General features: G+C 32.5%; 1 protein-coding gene across 1 annotated transcript; it reads right to left on the reverse strand.

Moving 5' to 3' along the window:
- Nucleotides 1-906: 906 nt before the first annotated feature.
- On the reverse strand, nt 907-15415 carry LOC132712779 (methionine--tRNA ligase, mitochondrial-like). Its single transcript, XM_060695218.1, has 12 exons — nt 15188-15415; nt 14195-14310; nt 13054-13125; nt 12436-12522; nt 11173-11301; nt 9951-10056; nt 9043-9170; nt 8389-8498; nt 6960-7059; nt 6292-6403; nt 3995-4186; nt 907-1285 (listed from the first exon to the last, which is right to left on the reverse strand). The coding sequence occupies exons 1-12, from the start codon at nt 15372-15374 to the stop codon at nt 921-923; spliced, it is 1704 nt and encodes a 567-aa protein (XP_060551201.1). The 5' UTR covers nt 15375-15415; the 3' UTR covers nt 907-920.
- Nucleotides 15416-17152: the final 1737 nt, after the last annotated feature.

Raw genomic sequence — 17152 nt, forward strand, 5'->3', positions numbered from 1 at the left:
CACGTAAAAATTGGCAAAATGATGTCAAATAAATGTTGAAGAACACGACTGTACTTTATATGATAAATGTCAATAAACTGACCTATTTCTTTGTATCATAGGACAATTAGCACATTCATGACCTGTTTATTTGTATCAAAAATAGAACTGAAATTCTGAACTACAATAAATGTCATGACCCAGTGTAATGTCAGCCAGTCAAGACTTTATATCTGCCCAAAAAAATTCTATTATGTTTATGTTATGCACCTGGTTGTCTGTCCATCTGTGAGCAAGATTGTGTCCAGTCTGTTTCTTTGGAATATACAGAAGGAAATTGAAACTACTTGGCAGAATGATAAGCCTCAAATGTCTTTGAGTGTATACAACAATAGCAGAAACACCAAAAACCTCATATGGGCTTGAACAGCTGGCCTGGTCACTGACAGTTGGTAAAAATATTATTCTATAGTATGGGCTAGTGATCTTGACAAAGTAGTCTCCCTCATTAGAATAAGGATTTTGAATAACTCATAAGACCTTGATCTAAAGAAGACCAAACCTCAGTTTCTGCTCAGCACCTCATTGAGATTAACATCCCTGTAATTGCTAGCACACAGCCTTTAACACCCATATTGCAAAAGATAAATTAAATGCTCATTGACTTTCAATGACATATCCTCCAACATACTTGTGTGTACAGTATGCTTAGTGCGATATATGTCATGATGATATTGATAAAATGATAATTATTTTTACACGTTTTCTAGCAGTATAATGTACTTGACAAGGAACATAAAAGCTTATAGTGATTATCAGTGGCAATACATGTACTTATTTTTTAGTTCATCTGAGCATAAAATGTACATGTATTCAATACTTTGAGTATACATGTATATTCTAAAAAATATACAATTAAAAATACACTCCCGATATATCTACTAATTTATTTTCAATCTTTTTAACAGAACACCTTCATTCGGTCCTAAAGGTAGCTCCGGAGAGTTCAAATATGGTTTTCTTGCACATTCAAATGTTCGCCTATCCTTAGGAATTCCTAGCCTATTCAGCAAGCGTTCGGATATGTTTGGTATCACAGGCTGTAGCAAGATTCCGCTCACTCTCAAAGTGTCTAATGCAAGGTGAAGAACACATTTGAGGTGAAGAACGTCTGCTTCTTGGTCCGATTTGGCAAGATCCCAAATCTTGTGGTTCTCAACGAGACCGTTCGCCCATCTTAGATATGACATGATGCTCTCTATGGCCTTGTACATCATCATATCTTGATAATATCCCTCCACTGTGTCTGTTAAATATGAAAGAAATTTAGTTATCACATACCCGTGTTGTTTTGCCACTCTGTTAAAAAAAAGTTGCCTGGCTGTACATTTATATTGGTTTATACAGATTTTTTTTTTAATTAAGAAAGAAATGAAATACAACACGTCAACACCAGTGCAGGAGGATTATTTTTTTTAGTTTGATTGTGTAGGGAACTATTAGCTTATAGACTTTTAAATCTGTTCCTGGAACCAACCGGTACGGTGCAATGAGTGTAGATTTTAGTTCAAGGAAACATTAACAGCTTGCCCCTGACAGTATTTAAAACCACATGGTCAGCAATCCATAAATTACTTGTCCAACTTAAGTACTAGTAAATACATTTTTACTTGACCTCATTTGTGTTATACCAATAAAGCATAAAGACTAGCATAAAGATTAGCTAAATGTGAGAGTTACACTATAAGCATTTCAATATAAAAATTATGTAAACATTTTTCTATAGAAGTCAATATACATGTAATTATGTATTTAGTGATAGGTTCATTGATTCTTGCTAGCAAAGGCATCAGAAAAACTAGAAAAATAATCTAAATAGCAATTTCCATTCTACTTCAGTCTATGCTGCTAAGTTTTATTGTAAGTACTCTCTAACCTTTGTTGTACTTATATAAAAGTACATGTATGTATAATAACGTTTTCTATATTATTACCAGCATTGCAGAGAGTGACAAGAATATATTCTGCACTATGGGTAAATATTGAAGAAGAAGAAAGTGACAGAAAAAATGTCACAAAACCAGCTTTACTGATGTAGGGGAAAAAACAAATTGCCATAATGATGTCACAAATTTTCAAATTATAAAACCCAAACAATAAAAGGTAAGGTAAAGGTCTTGATTATTATAGTGTCCCCCTACTGACCAGCCATTTTGACTTATGAGACACCTTTTGCTTGCATACCATGTACCTCCCAATTTCCATCACTATGCCAGGCGCCAGGCGGATAGAAATCAGTAACCATTCATTTTAACTACCTCGCCGCTCACGAAGCGGCCATTTCGGAACGAGTCCCACGAGAAACATTCATCCTTCAATTAACACTCCCCGTGGGGCTCGTACCTTCGACCTCCCAATCCGAAGGCGAACACCTTAACCACTAGGCCAACAGTACTGGTTACCATATATGCCAGGGTATTTTGGTGACAACAATTCTGTGAATGTTCAGTTAAAATCCTTTGAGAAATGTAAGAATAGTGCAGGGGTAGTGCAGGGAAGAAATTGCTTTCACCCATTTGGCCCCTTGATTTTCAGACATTCACCAATCTTATAACCAATTTTATATTGTAAAACTTAGTTATTTATCATGCTGTTTTTGCCTCAAAAATGTAGTGTTTTTGCTTTTAGTATACTGCAGTAGCATGACATGTAGAGGATATTTGTTTAGTTCAGTGTAAGATCAGAATATATTTCACCAAGTGAGCACCAAAAGATATATTTCACGAGTGGCGCAGCCACGAGTGAAATATGAACTTTTGGTGTTCACAAGGTGAAATATATTTCAATCTTACACAAAACTAAACAAATTTTCTTTTTATTACATGCAAAGGAGCGTTTTAAAAAGACATTTTACCTAATACTGAATGAAAAGCGCGCCAAATAATAATGCAACGTGACGTCATTTGCAACGTCACGTCATTAAGTTGGTACCCAGTACTGTGCACGCTGGTATTTCACTGAAACAACGTAAGGGGCTTAAATTCAAAACAGTGAAATTATCAAAGTGGTAATTTCACTGTTTCAAATAGTGAAATTACCAGTTTTATATCACTGATATATTTCTATAAACCACCGAAAAACATGTAATATAATGAAATAGTGCTGAACATCACTGATGGGTAATTTTGTATTGATAATATCAAAAGCCCAAAACAGATGATATATAGAGGATATTAAATGTGTGTAGGTTCATAAATGAATTTATTTAACACAAATAAATTCATATTATGTGAGCTTCTCTGGTGAGCATACTATAATTTCATTCATTGACAACTAGGTCAATAAATTCAGTAATTAGGCTACACAAATACATGTATAATATTCTATTCATCACTTATCCAAAATATGAGTTTACATTAAAAAAGAATATTTTTGTCATTGACGCACTTATAGTGTAATACTAACATTTAGCATGACTTTTATGTGATGCTTATATAACACAAATGACGTCATGTCAAAAAAATACTACGCACAATCATGTTTTTACAGAGTTGCAAAAGCAGCACGGATATGTGATAATTTAATATGTCAAACTAAATAGTTAAAGTTCAATTGTACAGTGAAAACCATATCAACATATGACATAAACCATCATCATATTGCATTGCTTATTTTAGACATTACAAATACAAACAAACAAACTCAAAGAAAGTTATTTACTTTTTGTTATTATTTCTCATTGAAAACTAAATACATACATATACATGATATAGGGAAAATGATTTAATGACGTAAAATGTGACATCATTGTTTCAGTTTGTGCACATACTCGTGTTCAGTAGGCCGATTATGATTATCAGTTATCAGCCCCGGGCGGCAAAATCATAATCAATTGAAATCTTATGCAATTTTGTTACTATATATAGTAACAAGAGTATTAATGGTACTGAAATCGATGATATATCAATATCACCATTACTAATAACAGCCTTTGTTAAGCAATATAAATAATTACCAATAAGTATTTCGATGTTCTCAAAAGTTTCCCTATCTGCCGCTGTTATTGAACTTATGTAGGTATCCTGGTCTTTTCTGGGGTAAATCTGATCACGATTTATAGCCGACGCTGTACATCTACTTAGAAGATTACCAAATGTGTTCACAACATCCGAATTAACATACTCCATGGCTTTCTCTTCCAAATAATCTACAGTAACACAAGAACACAATTTATATTGTATATTAACGTTGTTTTTTTGCGAGTATATAATTTAAACATCATATCACATCCTAAACCTGAGTGAGGTACATGTATATAGAAAATTGTTTCGTGTTATTTAGATTATGTTCTAGTTCTATAAGATATACATGTAACAAAGTAGATAACACAATACATGATATCACAGAAAATGTCATACAAATAATCATCATTTGGTGCCAATTTTGGAATCGTTTACTAGTTTTAACGCCAAACCTATAGACTAGAGATGTAGTAGAGGTAGACCAGAACATACATACATGTATATAATATAACTTCATATGATTCTAATATTACAGTACTAACAAAATGTTTTTTGTTTTGTTTGGTTTTACGGCACACCAACACAATTTTGGTCATATGGCACCAAAACAGGAAAGATAATTTTTGCTTACCTCGGGTGTTAAAGCAACCTGCTAGAGATGCATACACTCCTTTAATTCAACTCATTTAGTTGACTCTTACAATCACACAAGTTTTAAGAAATTCTATTGAACAGTTTTAATTTTGCCTAATATATGAACAAGAAACATGGCAATGCCACGAAACCAGGTTTTCAATTATCTCCATTGTAGATAAATATGTTGTATTTGTAATACAAATGCAAGCAATAAACAATGTAACTATGTGCAATGTAAAACATGAATAATGTAGGAGGAATTGCCACAGAAGAAGTGTTCACTGTATATTCTGTATAAGGAAAAAATGTATTCTGCATAAGGAAAAAAAACAAAGGGCCATAATTAGGTCAAAAATTATCCAATCACAAAACCTCTACAATATGCGCCAGGGCACATGATGACAAAGCTTCTGTGAAAGTTTGAACAAAATCTGTTGAGAAATGTAGGACTAGTTCAGCACAGAAGAATTTGTTCACTATATATTGATAATTCTGTATAAGGAAAAAAAACAAAGGGGCATAATTAGGTCAAATATTATCCAATCACAAAACCCTAACAATATGCACCAGGGCACTTAATAACAAAGCTTCTGTGAAAGTTTGAACAAAATCTGTTGAGAAATGTAGGACTAGTTCAGCACAGAAGAATTTGTTCACTATATATTCTGTATAAGGAAAAAAACAAAGGGCCATAATTACATCAAATATTATCCAATCACAAAACCCCGACAATATGTGCCAGGGCACTTGATAACAAAGCTTCTGTGAAAGTTTGGTCAAAATCCATTGAGAAATGTAGGAGGAGTTGCACACAGAAGAAATTGTTCACTATATATTCTATATAAGGAAAAAAAACAAAGGGCCATAATTAAGTAAAATATTATCCAATGGCAAAACCCTGAATAAGTGCCATGGCACTTGATGACAAAGCTTCTGTAAAAGTTTGGTCAAAATCCGTTGAGAAATGTAGGAGGAGTTGCGCACAGAAGAAATTGTTCACTATATATTCTATATAAGGAAAAAAACAAAGGGCCATAATTAGGTCAAATATTATCCAATGGCAAAACTCGGACAATATGTGCCAGGGCACTTGATGACAAAGCTTCTGTAAAAGTTTGGTCAAAATCCGTAGAAAAATATAGGAGGAGTTGCGCACAGAAGAAATTGTTCACTATATATTCTATATAAGAAAAAACAACAAAGGGCCATAATTAGGTCAAATATTATCCAGTCGCAAAACTTCGACAATATGTGCCAGGGCACTTGATGACAAAGCTTCTGTGAAAGTTTGGTCAAAATCCGTTGAGAAATGATGGAGGAGTTGCGCACAGAAGAAATTGTTCACTATATATTCTATATAAGAAAAAACAAGAAAGGGCCATAATTAGGTCAAATATTATCCAATGGCAAAACCCCGACAATATGCGCCAGGGCACTTGATGACAAAGCTTCTGTGAAAGTTTGGTCAAAATCCGTTGAGAAATGTAGGAGGAGTTGCGCACAGAAGAAATTGTTAACGCCCGCCCGCCCGCCCGCCCGTCCGCCCGCCCATCCGCCCGCCGACATACCTCAATCTAATAACCAGTTTTTTCCTTCGGAAAACCTGGTTAAAAATCCTAAAAATGTCTTTAAATGAGTTACAAGTATGTCTTACTTCCATCAGAATGGGGTACACCTTCTCGCAGCAAATAATACCTAAACACCTCAGCTGAGTATTTTTCTTTAACAACCATAGGGTCTACTACATTACCTAAACTCTTTGACATCTGAAATAGTAAAAAATATAGCAAGTTGAGATTTTTTTGTATGGCAAGGTATTAACAATAAGCTTAGAGGCAAGGTTGTAAGTTATATCACAAACATCCCTATGGCAATGTAAAAATTACTTAATAAGAATGAAAAATATTGTATAATTTATTCCTTTCTAAAAATCTTTGAATGAAATAAAATTACCTCATATACATGCAGCAGTCACATATAGAGAAAATGCAAATGTCACTAAGGTATGATGAAAAATTGACAATATAATTACTTCCTTAGATTTTTTCAAAACTTTATGAAATCTTTTTAAATTTATCAATGTTAAAAATCAAAATTCAACAGCATTTTAAAAGCTTTCAGTTCATTTCTAAGGCCTTTTCCAGATTTTTTATGGGAAATATGTCATTTGTAGGCTCCAAAAGAACATCAAATTCAAGGGTATTTCAATTCTGGTGCGAAACCATGTTGATTTTTATGATTAAAAATAAAATAATCTTTTTAGTGTAAAATATATTTTGGAAAATACAATAATCTGATCTACAGATAGCAAATAATTGATACCTTCACACAGTTGATTAGCCAGTGAGAATGACAGAAAATTTTCTTCGGGAGTTCTAAGCCTGCAGCCATCAGAAATGCCGGCCAGTAAATTGCATGGAACCTATAAATGATAAATACACATATGTTTAATAAACATGATGTTTGAGGAAAAGGAGAAATAATGATATGCTTACAAAAATTGACAATCCTTGCGCTAATAATGAAATGTTTTGTTTAGACCCTAAATGCTGATTTACATTACAGTCTAACTTGCCCATGCCACCACGTGTATTAAGCGACTTTTGTCTTAAACGACCACTTTAAATTCCCCCCGATCATTTTCTCTCTATATCTTTAATGTATTAATTGACTTTTGCTCAACGCGACCAGCGACCGCTAATTAGTCACCTAATTGAGATAAAGCTTTTCATTAAACGACCACTTAAATTTTACCTGTCAAGTAATTGTGTTTTTAGATAACGCCGCCTTGTAATGTCACAAGTGTCAACAATCAAAACACAACAACTAAACGTGTGAAAAACTCTTTTTCCCAAACCGTTTTAGCGTATGCAAATGAAGTTAAGTATACTCGTGACGTGTATTATTCAATTATATCGGATAAACAATGCAACGCTCCGCCCCTACTGAGATGGTGTATAGGCTTCGCTTGTTGACATTTAGACTGCATTGAATTGACCTTGAACTTGATCAGCAATTAAATTTATCTTAACAATTAGATGTAGTTTGTTTATTTCAAATGAAAAAATGCACAACAGAAAACATCTTCACTAAAAGGGTTTTCGTGTTGGAGACAAGGAAAAACAACGGAGAAGTTAACAAATTCTGGAAAAAATGTCAAACATGTACATAATGGATCAAAACGTCCTAGTCCTAGCCACAATAATAAAACATATATGTATATATTATATTCACATACGAAGGGAGACAATGATGCAACAAAACACCTATGTGATTATAGGTTTATCTCCCTTTAACTCAACACCATATTTTTAGTATAATTCTATAAAACATTGTAAGTCTACACAAATACCATCATATTACATTAATCTGCTGGAACCTCTTTGCCATTAGTATTATAGGGCCAGCCAGTCTACACACCTGTGTAGTCTGACCTTAGGCTCCATAATGATGGCTACGTTTTTTTTTCGCATTTTGATATCCCTCAATCTCTTAAACTTTGAATAGCCTGTTCCAATTTTATAGCAAGTCATTACATTACCAAAATTTAGCAGCTAAAGGGCTATGATGTACCCAACAAAATCAAATTGTTAATACTTTCATTTCCTAAAAGTAAATACTAGTATACCTTTATTTAGTTCAGTATATTAATTTTTTCAGTTAATACCGTTACACCATATTTTTACTTCAGTATATTTTCATTTCTTCAAAGTTTATACTGTTATACCCTAATTTCAGACAGTTTTCTTACTTCAGTATATCTTTCCCTATAACTTGAACGTCTGCTGGCCAGGTTTGTTCAAGGGACGGATATCCACACACAGTAAGATAATTAACTAGTGCATCCAACCATACATAGATCTGTAATATAAGAGACCAATATGTTTACAAATATATAAAAAACAAACAAAAAACATTGGTTCATTTATTCATGTTCATGCATCTGGCAACTAATTTCATATCAATTCTTCTATTTTCCAATAATTGTAAAATAGCTTTTAAAAAGTTCATATCAATCAATGTAACCATTAGCCTTCTGGCTGACTCTACCCATGTCATCAGTGTGGACAAAGATCAGTCGGCACATATGTGATGTCTGATCATGGTCTGCACTGTGGGTTATTCAGCCACTATGTATTTTAAAATTTTACCTAAAAATAATGAATAGTTTTGATCAGATTTAAAGGTGGACTAGTTCATTTAACATATTAAGGTAGACCATTGCTAATGCATTACCTCCACTTTGACCTTTAAGGCATATAACTGTCCTATGTTGTCAATTTTACAGTTCCTTATAGAGCCCATTAGCCATGGTCTACAATAAGCATGGTAAAACTTTAAGTCCTATTTTTTACACAAACTGTATACTGTCTTATCTATTATAACAGGGAAGTGGTATACAAACTGTCTGAGAGCTGTCTCCTGGCACAGGTATTCCCCAGGACAGCCGACTGCTGGGTCGAGACACAGACAGGTCCTGTGGGTTTGACAACCAATGCTGTGCTATAGGAGTAAACATGGCCGGCTGTATCACTGTGAAGAATTAATAATAAATGAAGTTGTAACCAAATCAATAAATCATAAATATGATAACTTCATTTATTAAAATAACTTCTGGCATGATTGTACATGTAATTACTTTTTTTGACAAATTAGAATTCCAAATAAAAAAAAATCTTAGCTTTAAAGCCTTTTCTTAAACTGTAGAATACACTAAATGTCTTGACGGTTCCTGATGAAGTGTTACCAAAATTACTGTATAAATTTGACACGGGAAGCGTAATTATATGGTGGCTTTGCTGAATGGTTAACATGTTGGACTAGTAATCTATGAACTGCTGGTGGCATGGGTTTAAACCCTGTCAGGGGCAAGTTGTTGTTTCCATGAGCAAGAAACTGTACACTCATTGCTTAGTACCCGTTGGTTCCAGGAACAGATGTGAGAGTGTTTTATAAGCTTATAGCTTTCAATACTATCAAACTTCAATAAATTAGTATAAACTAAACTAAACGTAATTATAAAACTTTTGTCGAGGTCCAAAAATGTTAAAGACTTTTCCTAACTTTTTCAAAACTGTCTTCATTTTTTTTACATAGGCATAGAAGGAAAAATTTAAACAAGTGGACAAAATTTTCTTAAACTTTTCATGACTAATGAGAAATATGATTATGAGACAATAGGAAAATAGGGTAGGACCAGTAAGTAACACCAACTCACAATTCTGCTACCTGTTATTTCAATACTCCTTACTAAAGTTACCTGACAAAGTTCTTGGATTAACTTTTAAGCATTTGTTAAGTGTTTTAACTCACCTCCAGTGTCAAGCCATTTGTGCAGTCTGTCAGAAAATTCAGAGAGTTTAAACATGTAATTATCCTCTTTCATCCATGTTACAGGGTTACCACTCTCCTTTGATACCTGTATATAAGATTTAGGAGAACATATAACCATCACCATCATTTCAAACTAAAATTTATATAGAAAAGTCATTTCCTATTTTGGTTGTTTTAAGTCGCAACAACACAGTATAATTATGTCATATGGCAACTTTCCAGCTTTACTGGTGAAGGAATACCTCAGAAGCCCTTCCATCCATTATTTCAGTTAAGAACGGGCACCTGCCAAGAACCACCAAAATGAATGTTCTGTAGGCTACCTAAAAGGTTCCTCACAATTTACAAAGAAAAGCCTCTTTCTTTCAGTTTAACAGATTTCAAAACATTTTTTTTTTATCATGGCGGTTGTTTTTTTTTTTAATATGGAGGCAAAATATATATACTTTTTGGAATGGGTAATGGGGCCGAACTTGTGCTCAAATAAGCCAAAAAATACCACTGACTAGGTTGATAACTAATAATCATTCATTTATCATGCTGGGACCAGAATATCCATTTCGAGGGTACCCGCCAATAGGGCAGAGACAAAGCAAGGCAAGCAATCTCATTCTTATATGTGCTGAAATAACATCATTTTAAATCATGCGACTCATTTGTCACTCCCATGCCGCATGAAATTTATAAAATTTCTGGCATTTATAAAATAGACAAAAACACCAGTCTGATATGCAAGAAATAATTCTTCATATGACACTAAAACTGGTTAGTCTAAAAATCAGACTGGTTAAAGATATATTATGCTCAGATTTGATATTTGACAATATTGAAAATTGCTACACAATCTCTTTGTAAATATCAAATAAACATGTTTTGACTTTACACAAAGTAGACATGTTATGCATTAAATCCTACACACTATAAGTGGACACACTATTAATATACACGTATAATGCCATTGAAAAACTGGCATTTTTTTTTTTAAGAAAGGACCAACTTTACTTGACCCGTAATAAGGAACACAGATTTCTTTACATAGTTCATGGACATGAAGTTTGTATGTTCTTATGTTTAAATAAGACATATTCAGTAAGAATTTTATAGATTTCAATAAATTTCCGCAATAATGAATATTTTGTTCAAAAATAAGCATAGTACATGTATATCTTCAAGTGAGGATAAATTATCAAATTTTATTTACCATAATTTTCTCTCCCTTTTTATTTACCACTTCTGTAACATCAACTTCTGTAAGGAAAGCTTCATCCGAGACCGAGTACCAACCTTCATATGATCCTTTATAAATATATCCCCTGGTTTCCAGCTCAGTCTGAAATAATTAACATCATACAATCTCTATCATTAGCAAATACCTGTAAAATGCACTTTGTTTCTGTTAATACATGTATATAAAGTCACTTTCACAACATTTTGGCCCAATACTCTTACAAAATCCAATAAAACAATATGTTGGTCAAATAGGCATAACAAATACCAGCAAAAATCTTTCTGACAAAATTTATTTAACCTTTTACCGCATGAACATATTCTGAAAAGCCTCCTGTTACAAGTTCAAACTGCTATGAAACTATGACAAATGCTTCAATACTGATGAAACTTGGCACAAAAGTTGACTGGACCATAGCCTCTGTAACAGCATGCTCAATCGTAAATTTCCTCTTACCATGACAACGCGGGCTCGTCTCAAAATTGCTATGAAAACCACTATTTTGCATTGTTTTTTTCCATCAAAACAGATTTCAAAGTGCTGCAACTTTTCAATGGATTGAGATAGAGTAAAAGGCTTTTCAGTGTTGATTACTAGTTACCTTAAGATTGACCTGAGGCCATTTTCACTGTAACATTTTCAAAAAAATTTCTAGGCTACAAGGGGGACTGCCCCCCCCCCCCCTTCAAACCCACCAAACAGAAGGGGGCATAATTATCCCCCTTTTGGCAACCCCTTGATGTACCATTTTGATGGGGGTGGCGTCAAAATAGTGATCACTTTTTTAACATTTCTCAAACGAAAAACAGTGTTTGGGGCCTAAATAGGTCATTTTGTCACTGTTTGAGGCCTCAAAAGGGGGGGGGGGCAAAAAGCTGTCAAAACATGTCTATATGAGGTAAAAGGTTAACATTTAAGATAAATTTCATTTACTTACTTGCCAGGAAATACATTCTAAACAAATTTACCTTCAAAAGAAATTTTCCCCCCAGAGAATTCAGTACAAAGAATCTATTAGAACAAATTGTGTAATAACAATCAAAACATATACAAAAATGAAAAAAATTAACATCCATATATTAGAAATTCGTTATGGTGATTTTTGACAGTTTTTTTGGCCATATATTAACTGTTATTTGCAATATAACTTTGCCTAACTGTTTGGGTTATATATACAAACAACCATTTATATAGGGTCATATAACCTGTCAAAGATCTTTATAAGTAATAAATTACCCAGAATTTCTGCACAGTTGTAAAATGTCTCTGTTCTGTAGTTCTGATATAATCTGTATAGCTTATGTTGTAACAATCAAACATTTCCTGAAGAATAAAAGCCAAGACAATTATTTTGTGTGCATTAAACTGGGAAAAATGGAAAAAGTGTTGAAAATTACCCCTAAAAATGTGAAAATTTCCACTTAATATTTTGTATATAATTTACGAACAATTTATTTTAGTTTGATTATGTTGGAAGCAATAATAAGGTTATAGAAACATATAGGAATCTTACATGTAATTCCCAGAGCAAATCACACTGTAGTTCTAAACAATGAAAATAAAGGTGCTCAAATATGGAAACAACAACACAGTGACCACTTGGCCATGCCACTGATTAATATTTAGTCATAATTATAGGGCTTATTTAAAACAAACTATAAAGGATTTTTCATGTGATAAAAGTGAATACTTTAATTATCACAGTTATACACAAATCAGGAACCAAAGATGTACATTAAACTTACCTTATTATCTATAAGAGGGATCACTGGGGGAAAAAAATCTGATTCAATGCTTTAGGTGTCAATACCTGCCATATTATTATTATTTGTTTGTACAATCATTAAGTATTACCTTAAACGTACGAGAAACATTCGTTGTAAATAGTGCTGGAGATTCTTTACTTTGATCAGCGGCTTGTTGTATCTGTTATAAAATAAAAATCAAATCATTTATATATATAATGATAACTAAACAGGTTCTCAATAAGGACCAACCATAGGTTAAAAGTAAACCAGTCAATTAGAAATTTATGCACTTTGGCCCTCAAAATATGATCAAATTTCATGATCAATCTTTTTGACAATTTTACAATATAACCTATCATCTTCAATCCACATCCACAAATCCATTTTGTATCTCAACTTGTAAAAGATTGTAGTTAAACTATAGTGTCACGGTTTAACATCAAACTGTTGTTTTATTTCAGTCACGATGACATTCAGCAAAGTATAAAAGATATAGAGGATATTTGTTTGTTTCATTGTAAGATCGAAAAATATTTCACCGAGTGAACACCAGATGCAATATTTTCCACGAGTGGCGTAGCCACGAGTGAAAATATAATAGCTGGGGTTCACAAGTGAAATATTATTTGATTTTACATGTAAAACAAACAAATTTTCTGTTTATTTCATGATTTTTTTACGATTTTTACCACCATTTTACTGATTTTTGCCGCGTAACGTCATGCTCTTATCTTCATGACGTCATCAAATAAATGACGTCACAATGTTGAAGCAAAAATATAATTCCATGATTATTTTTAGATTTTAGATGTTTTTTCAGCACAACGTTCGTAAATATTTACGAACTACAGTTATCACATACATTTTTTATTATGATTGACTACATTTCCGCTGAAAAAACATTCATTTATGATAAATATTTTATTTTTACGCCAAATATAGTTTGGCTACTGTGAAATTATATTTGGTAATCATTACTGTGAAATTATCAGAATATAATTAACTGTTATAATTCAGTAATCTACTGCAAAACATGTAATAAATAAAAATAACTCTTCAGGGACGGTAAATCAATTGTCAGTATTGCCCAGGTTGTCTTACAAACAAGTGAAATTCTTCCAGATTTTACTTTATAAATATCATAATGGCAAGAAAAGAAATGCTGCCGCTTAAAGTTAAACAGACAAGTTAGTCAAAATCCAGTTTTACCACCACATTAATGCTCATATTACAATGAATAAACAAACCTTTAGGCCATGTTCATCTGTTCCGGTAGAGAACAGAATTTGTTTGCCCTTGAGTCTGTGGTATCTGGCCACAGCGTCTGCTAAAACACAAGTATATAGATGGCCCATATGTGGTGCTGAAACATATTGTAATAATTTTCTTTCAATGATATCTTATAGTTATATCTTTTTTATAAATAATAACATATCTAATATCTTAAGTTGTTGGTTTACATCAATAAACAAAAAAATTTAGCCGTGTCATGACAAAACCAACATAATGGGTTTCATTATGTTGGTTTTGTCGTGACACGGCTCAAAAAAAACTTTAACTGTGTTCAATGTTTGTTCCCTCTGACTTTTAATATTATTGTTATAAAGTACATAATTATATGTTGTAATGCTGACTATTAGCTTCCCTTAAATGGAGAATGATATGAAATTTTGCACACAAGTTAAAATATCAAGCTAGGCCTATATCAAAAAGATACAAAAATTTCGAAAAAAATATTTTACTCCTTAGAATAAAAGTTTTTTGTTTTTTTATCCCTGTCAAATGGATGTAGTCACAAATTAAAGTCCCAAATAATTCAAAATTGACTGTTGAACTCTGACAAATACAATGAAGGCATATCTTGATGCAAACGTAAGACATTTACATAATAGCTGGGAAAGCTTAAAGTTAACACTCCATTAATCACGGCATTATCCTCTAAAAAGTCCACAGCTTAAGCAGGCTGGTGTTATAAATGACTGGCTATAATTTCCTGGATTGTCTAAACGGGGTCTAAACCAGCAATATAGATAAGGTTTATTCCGTTTTATTTAGTGTAATATATACAAGTTTTACTTCTGAAATATACATTACTTACATGTGCATTTTACAGTCCATTTTACAACGATTTAAATTGGCAAATCAAATGTTTGAAACTATAGAAAACATGTATTTAGTCAAGGAAATAGAAGCTGTATAATGAACTTTATAAAAGTTTACATGTCAACGCTTCATTTTACCTGCATTTACATAAAATATAGGTGTTGTAACAGAAAATGACTGATCTTGTCGGTTCTGTATCCGTGATGAGCATTTTCTGCATCTCTGAGTCCAAACTCCCGTTATGCAAGGACGACTTATAACATTTAAAAGATATTTTGTTCGTGACATCAATTCATGCTTTTCTAATCTGATTAAAATCATCATTTAAAATGCAATGTTTTGCATGCCAGAATCGAAAATGAAAGCGGAAACACAAATAATATTTTCGAACCCAAAGAAATCTTTAAAACGGAAAGGTGAAGGAAATTGAAGGGAAGTCGTCAATAGCCGAAAATTCAAATGAGATTCAGACTGCATTAATGCTATACTAGAATATTGTATTGTTTGGAATTTGAAAGTGAACTTTGCAAGAACAAAAGTAGCAATATTTTCTAGGGACAGGAATCGTATGGATAATGAGAACTTAGAACTAGTACATGATTTTTCTTATTTAGGTATTCAATTTATGGAAAAATGGTAAATTTGTTAAAACTAGAAAACGTCTATACTGTATATTATATAATTCATCAAGATAAGAAAAGCCATGTTGTCTCTGATAAAATAGCTAGAACGTTGTTACTATCTGTAGATCTACAGATCCACTAAGTCTTAAGACAATGATTGTTCCTATTCTTTGTTATGTCTCTGAAGTTTGGGTAATAGAAAATTTAAAGTGAATTGATCAGTTTCAGCTTAAATTTTACAAAATTATACTTAACCTCAAGCAAAGTGTTCCCAATTGTATGTTATATGCTAAACTTGGGGTTACTCCGATATCTTTGCAAATAAAAAGTAGAATTATTAATTACTGGTGTAAGTTTTGAATGGTAAAGATGATAAGATTTGTAATATTTTATATAAGACTGCATGCCGAGTATATGTTAGATATAGAACCGAATTACCGTGGCTTTCTTTTGTTAAGGATACTTTGGACGAACTTTGTTTATCAAATCCAAACTTTGAAATCAGTTCATCCAAAGTTCAACAGTGATGTCCAATCTTTAAGCAAATGTTTTAACTACCGTTTATATAAATCAGAGTTTGTATTCGAAGATTATTTTAACATAATTCCTTGGCAACTGTCATGTATATTTTCTGCGTTCCGGTTTTCTACATGTTCACAATTTTGTATTTTATGTCACATGTTCTTATGAACCATGACAGTATTGAATAAAAGCTTGAAAATCTTGACAATCTCTGGGTACATGAAGTTCATTGGTGTTGAAAAGGCTGCAAAAAGGTGAATAATTAACATATGAAATAAAACAGTACAAACACATAAATCAATCAATATAAACCGTAAACACACTAAGTCTTGGTGTGTATGGCTCTAATAAAATAATGATTTCTGTGGCATGACATTGGAATATTATTAAATGTTTTGACACCTGTCCACTTCACGAAAAATATTTCATCAGTATTTGCTTTGCATCACTTTGAAAATGTTTTATTTTCAGCTGTTAAGTGGTTTTGAATGTTATAAAGACAATTATGAATTTCAATGTGATACAAACAGTGTATACGTACACTATACACAAGTGATGTCAGGTAGAATTGAATACACTTAAAATTACGGATTCGATCACATTAACATCAATTAAATTCTAAATAATTTACACCAATAACCGGAAATATTTCCAAATGTACCAAATTCGATAAAACTTTGACAACAAGTTTAAGAATCTCGGCCATTTTTTATTATGATTATTGTCCACTCTATAAACCAGCTACTTTGATTTTTTTTTACTTAATTGGTTACAGAGATTAAATATCGGCTAAACTATGTCTTGTTGGACATGATATAAATAACATTTGTATGAATTATAATCTTGGCCAGTCCTGATGGTGATTATGAAGGACTCACGGGTGGTTAATACAACGTATCCTATATAAAATAGGCCATTTTATTTGTAATCGGTCGCATTTTTTTAAATGTTATTTCG

The sequence above is a fragment of the Ruditapes philippinarum genome, unplaced genomic scaffold (genome assembly GCF_026571515.1).
Source record: "Ruditapes philippinarum isolate M1 unplaced genomic scaffold, ASM2657151v2 ctg7199_1_1_1_1, whole genome shotgun sequence".
Taxonomy (NCBI): Eukaryota; Metazoa; Mollusca; class Bivalvia; order Venerida; family Veneridae; genus Ruditapes; species Ruditapes philippinarum.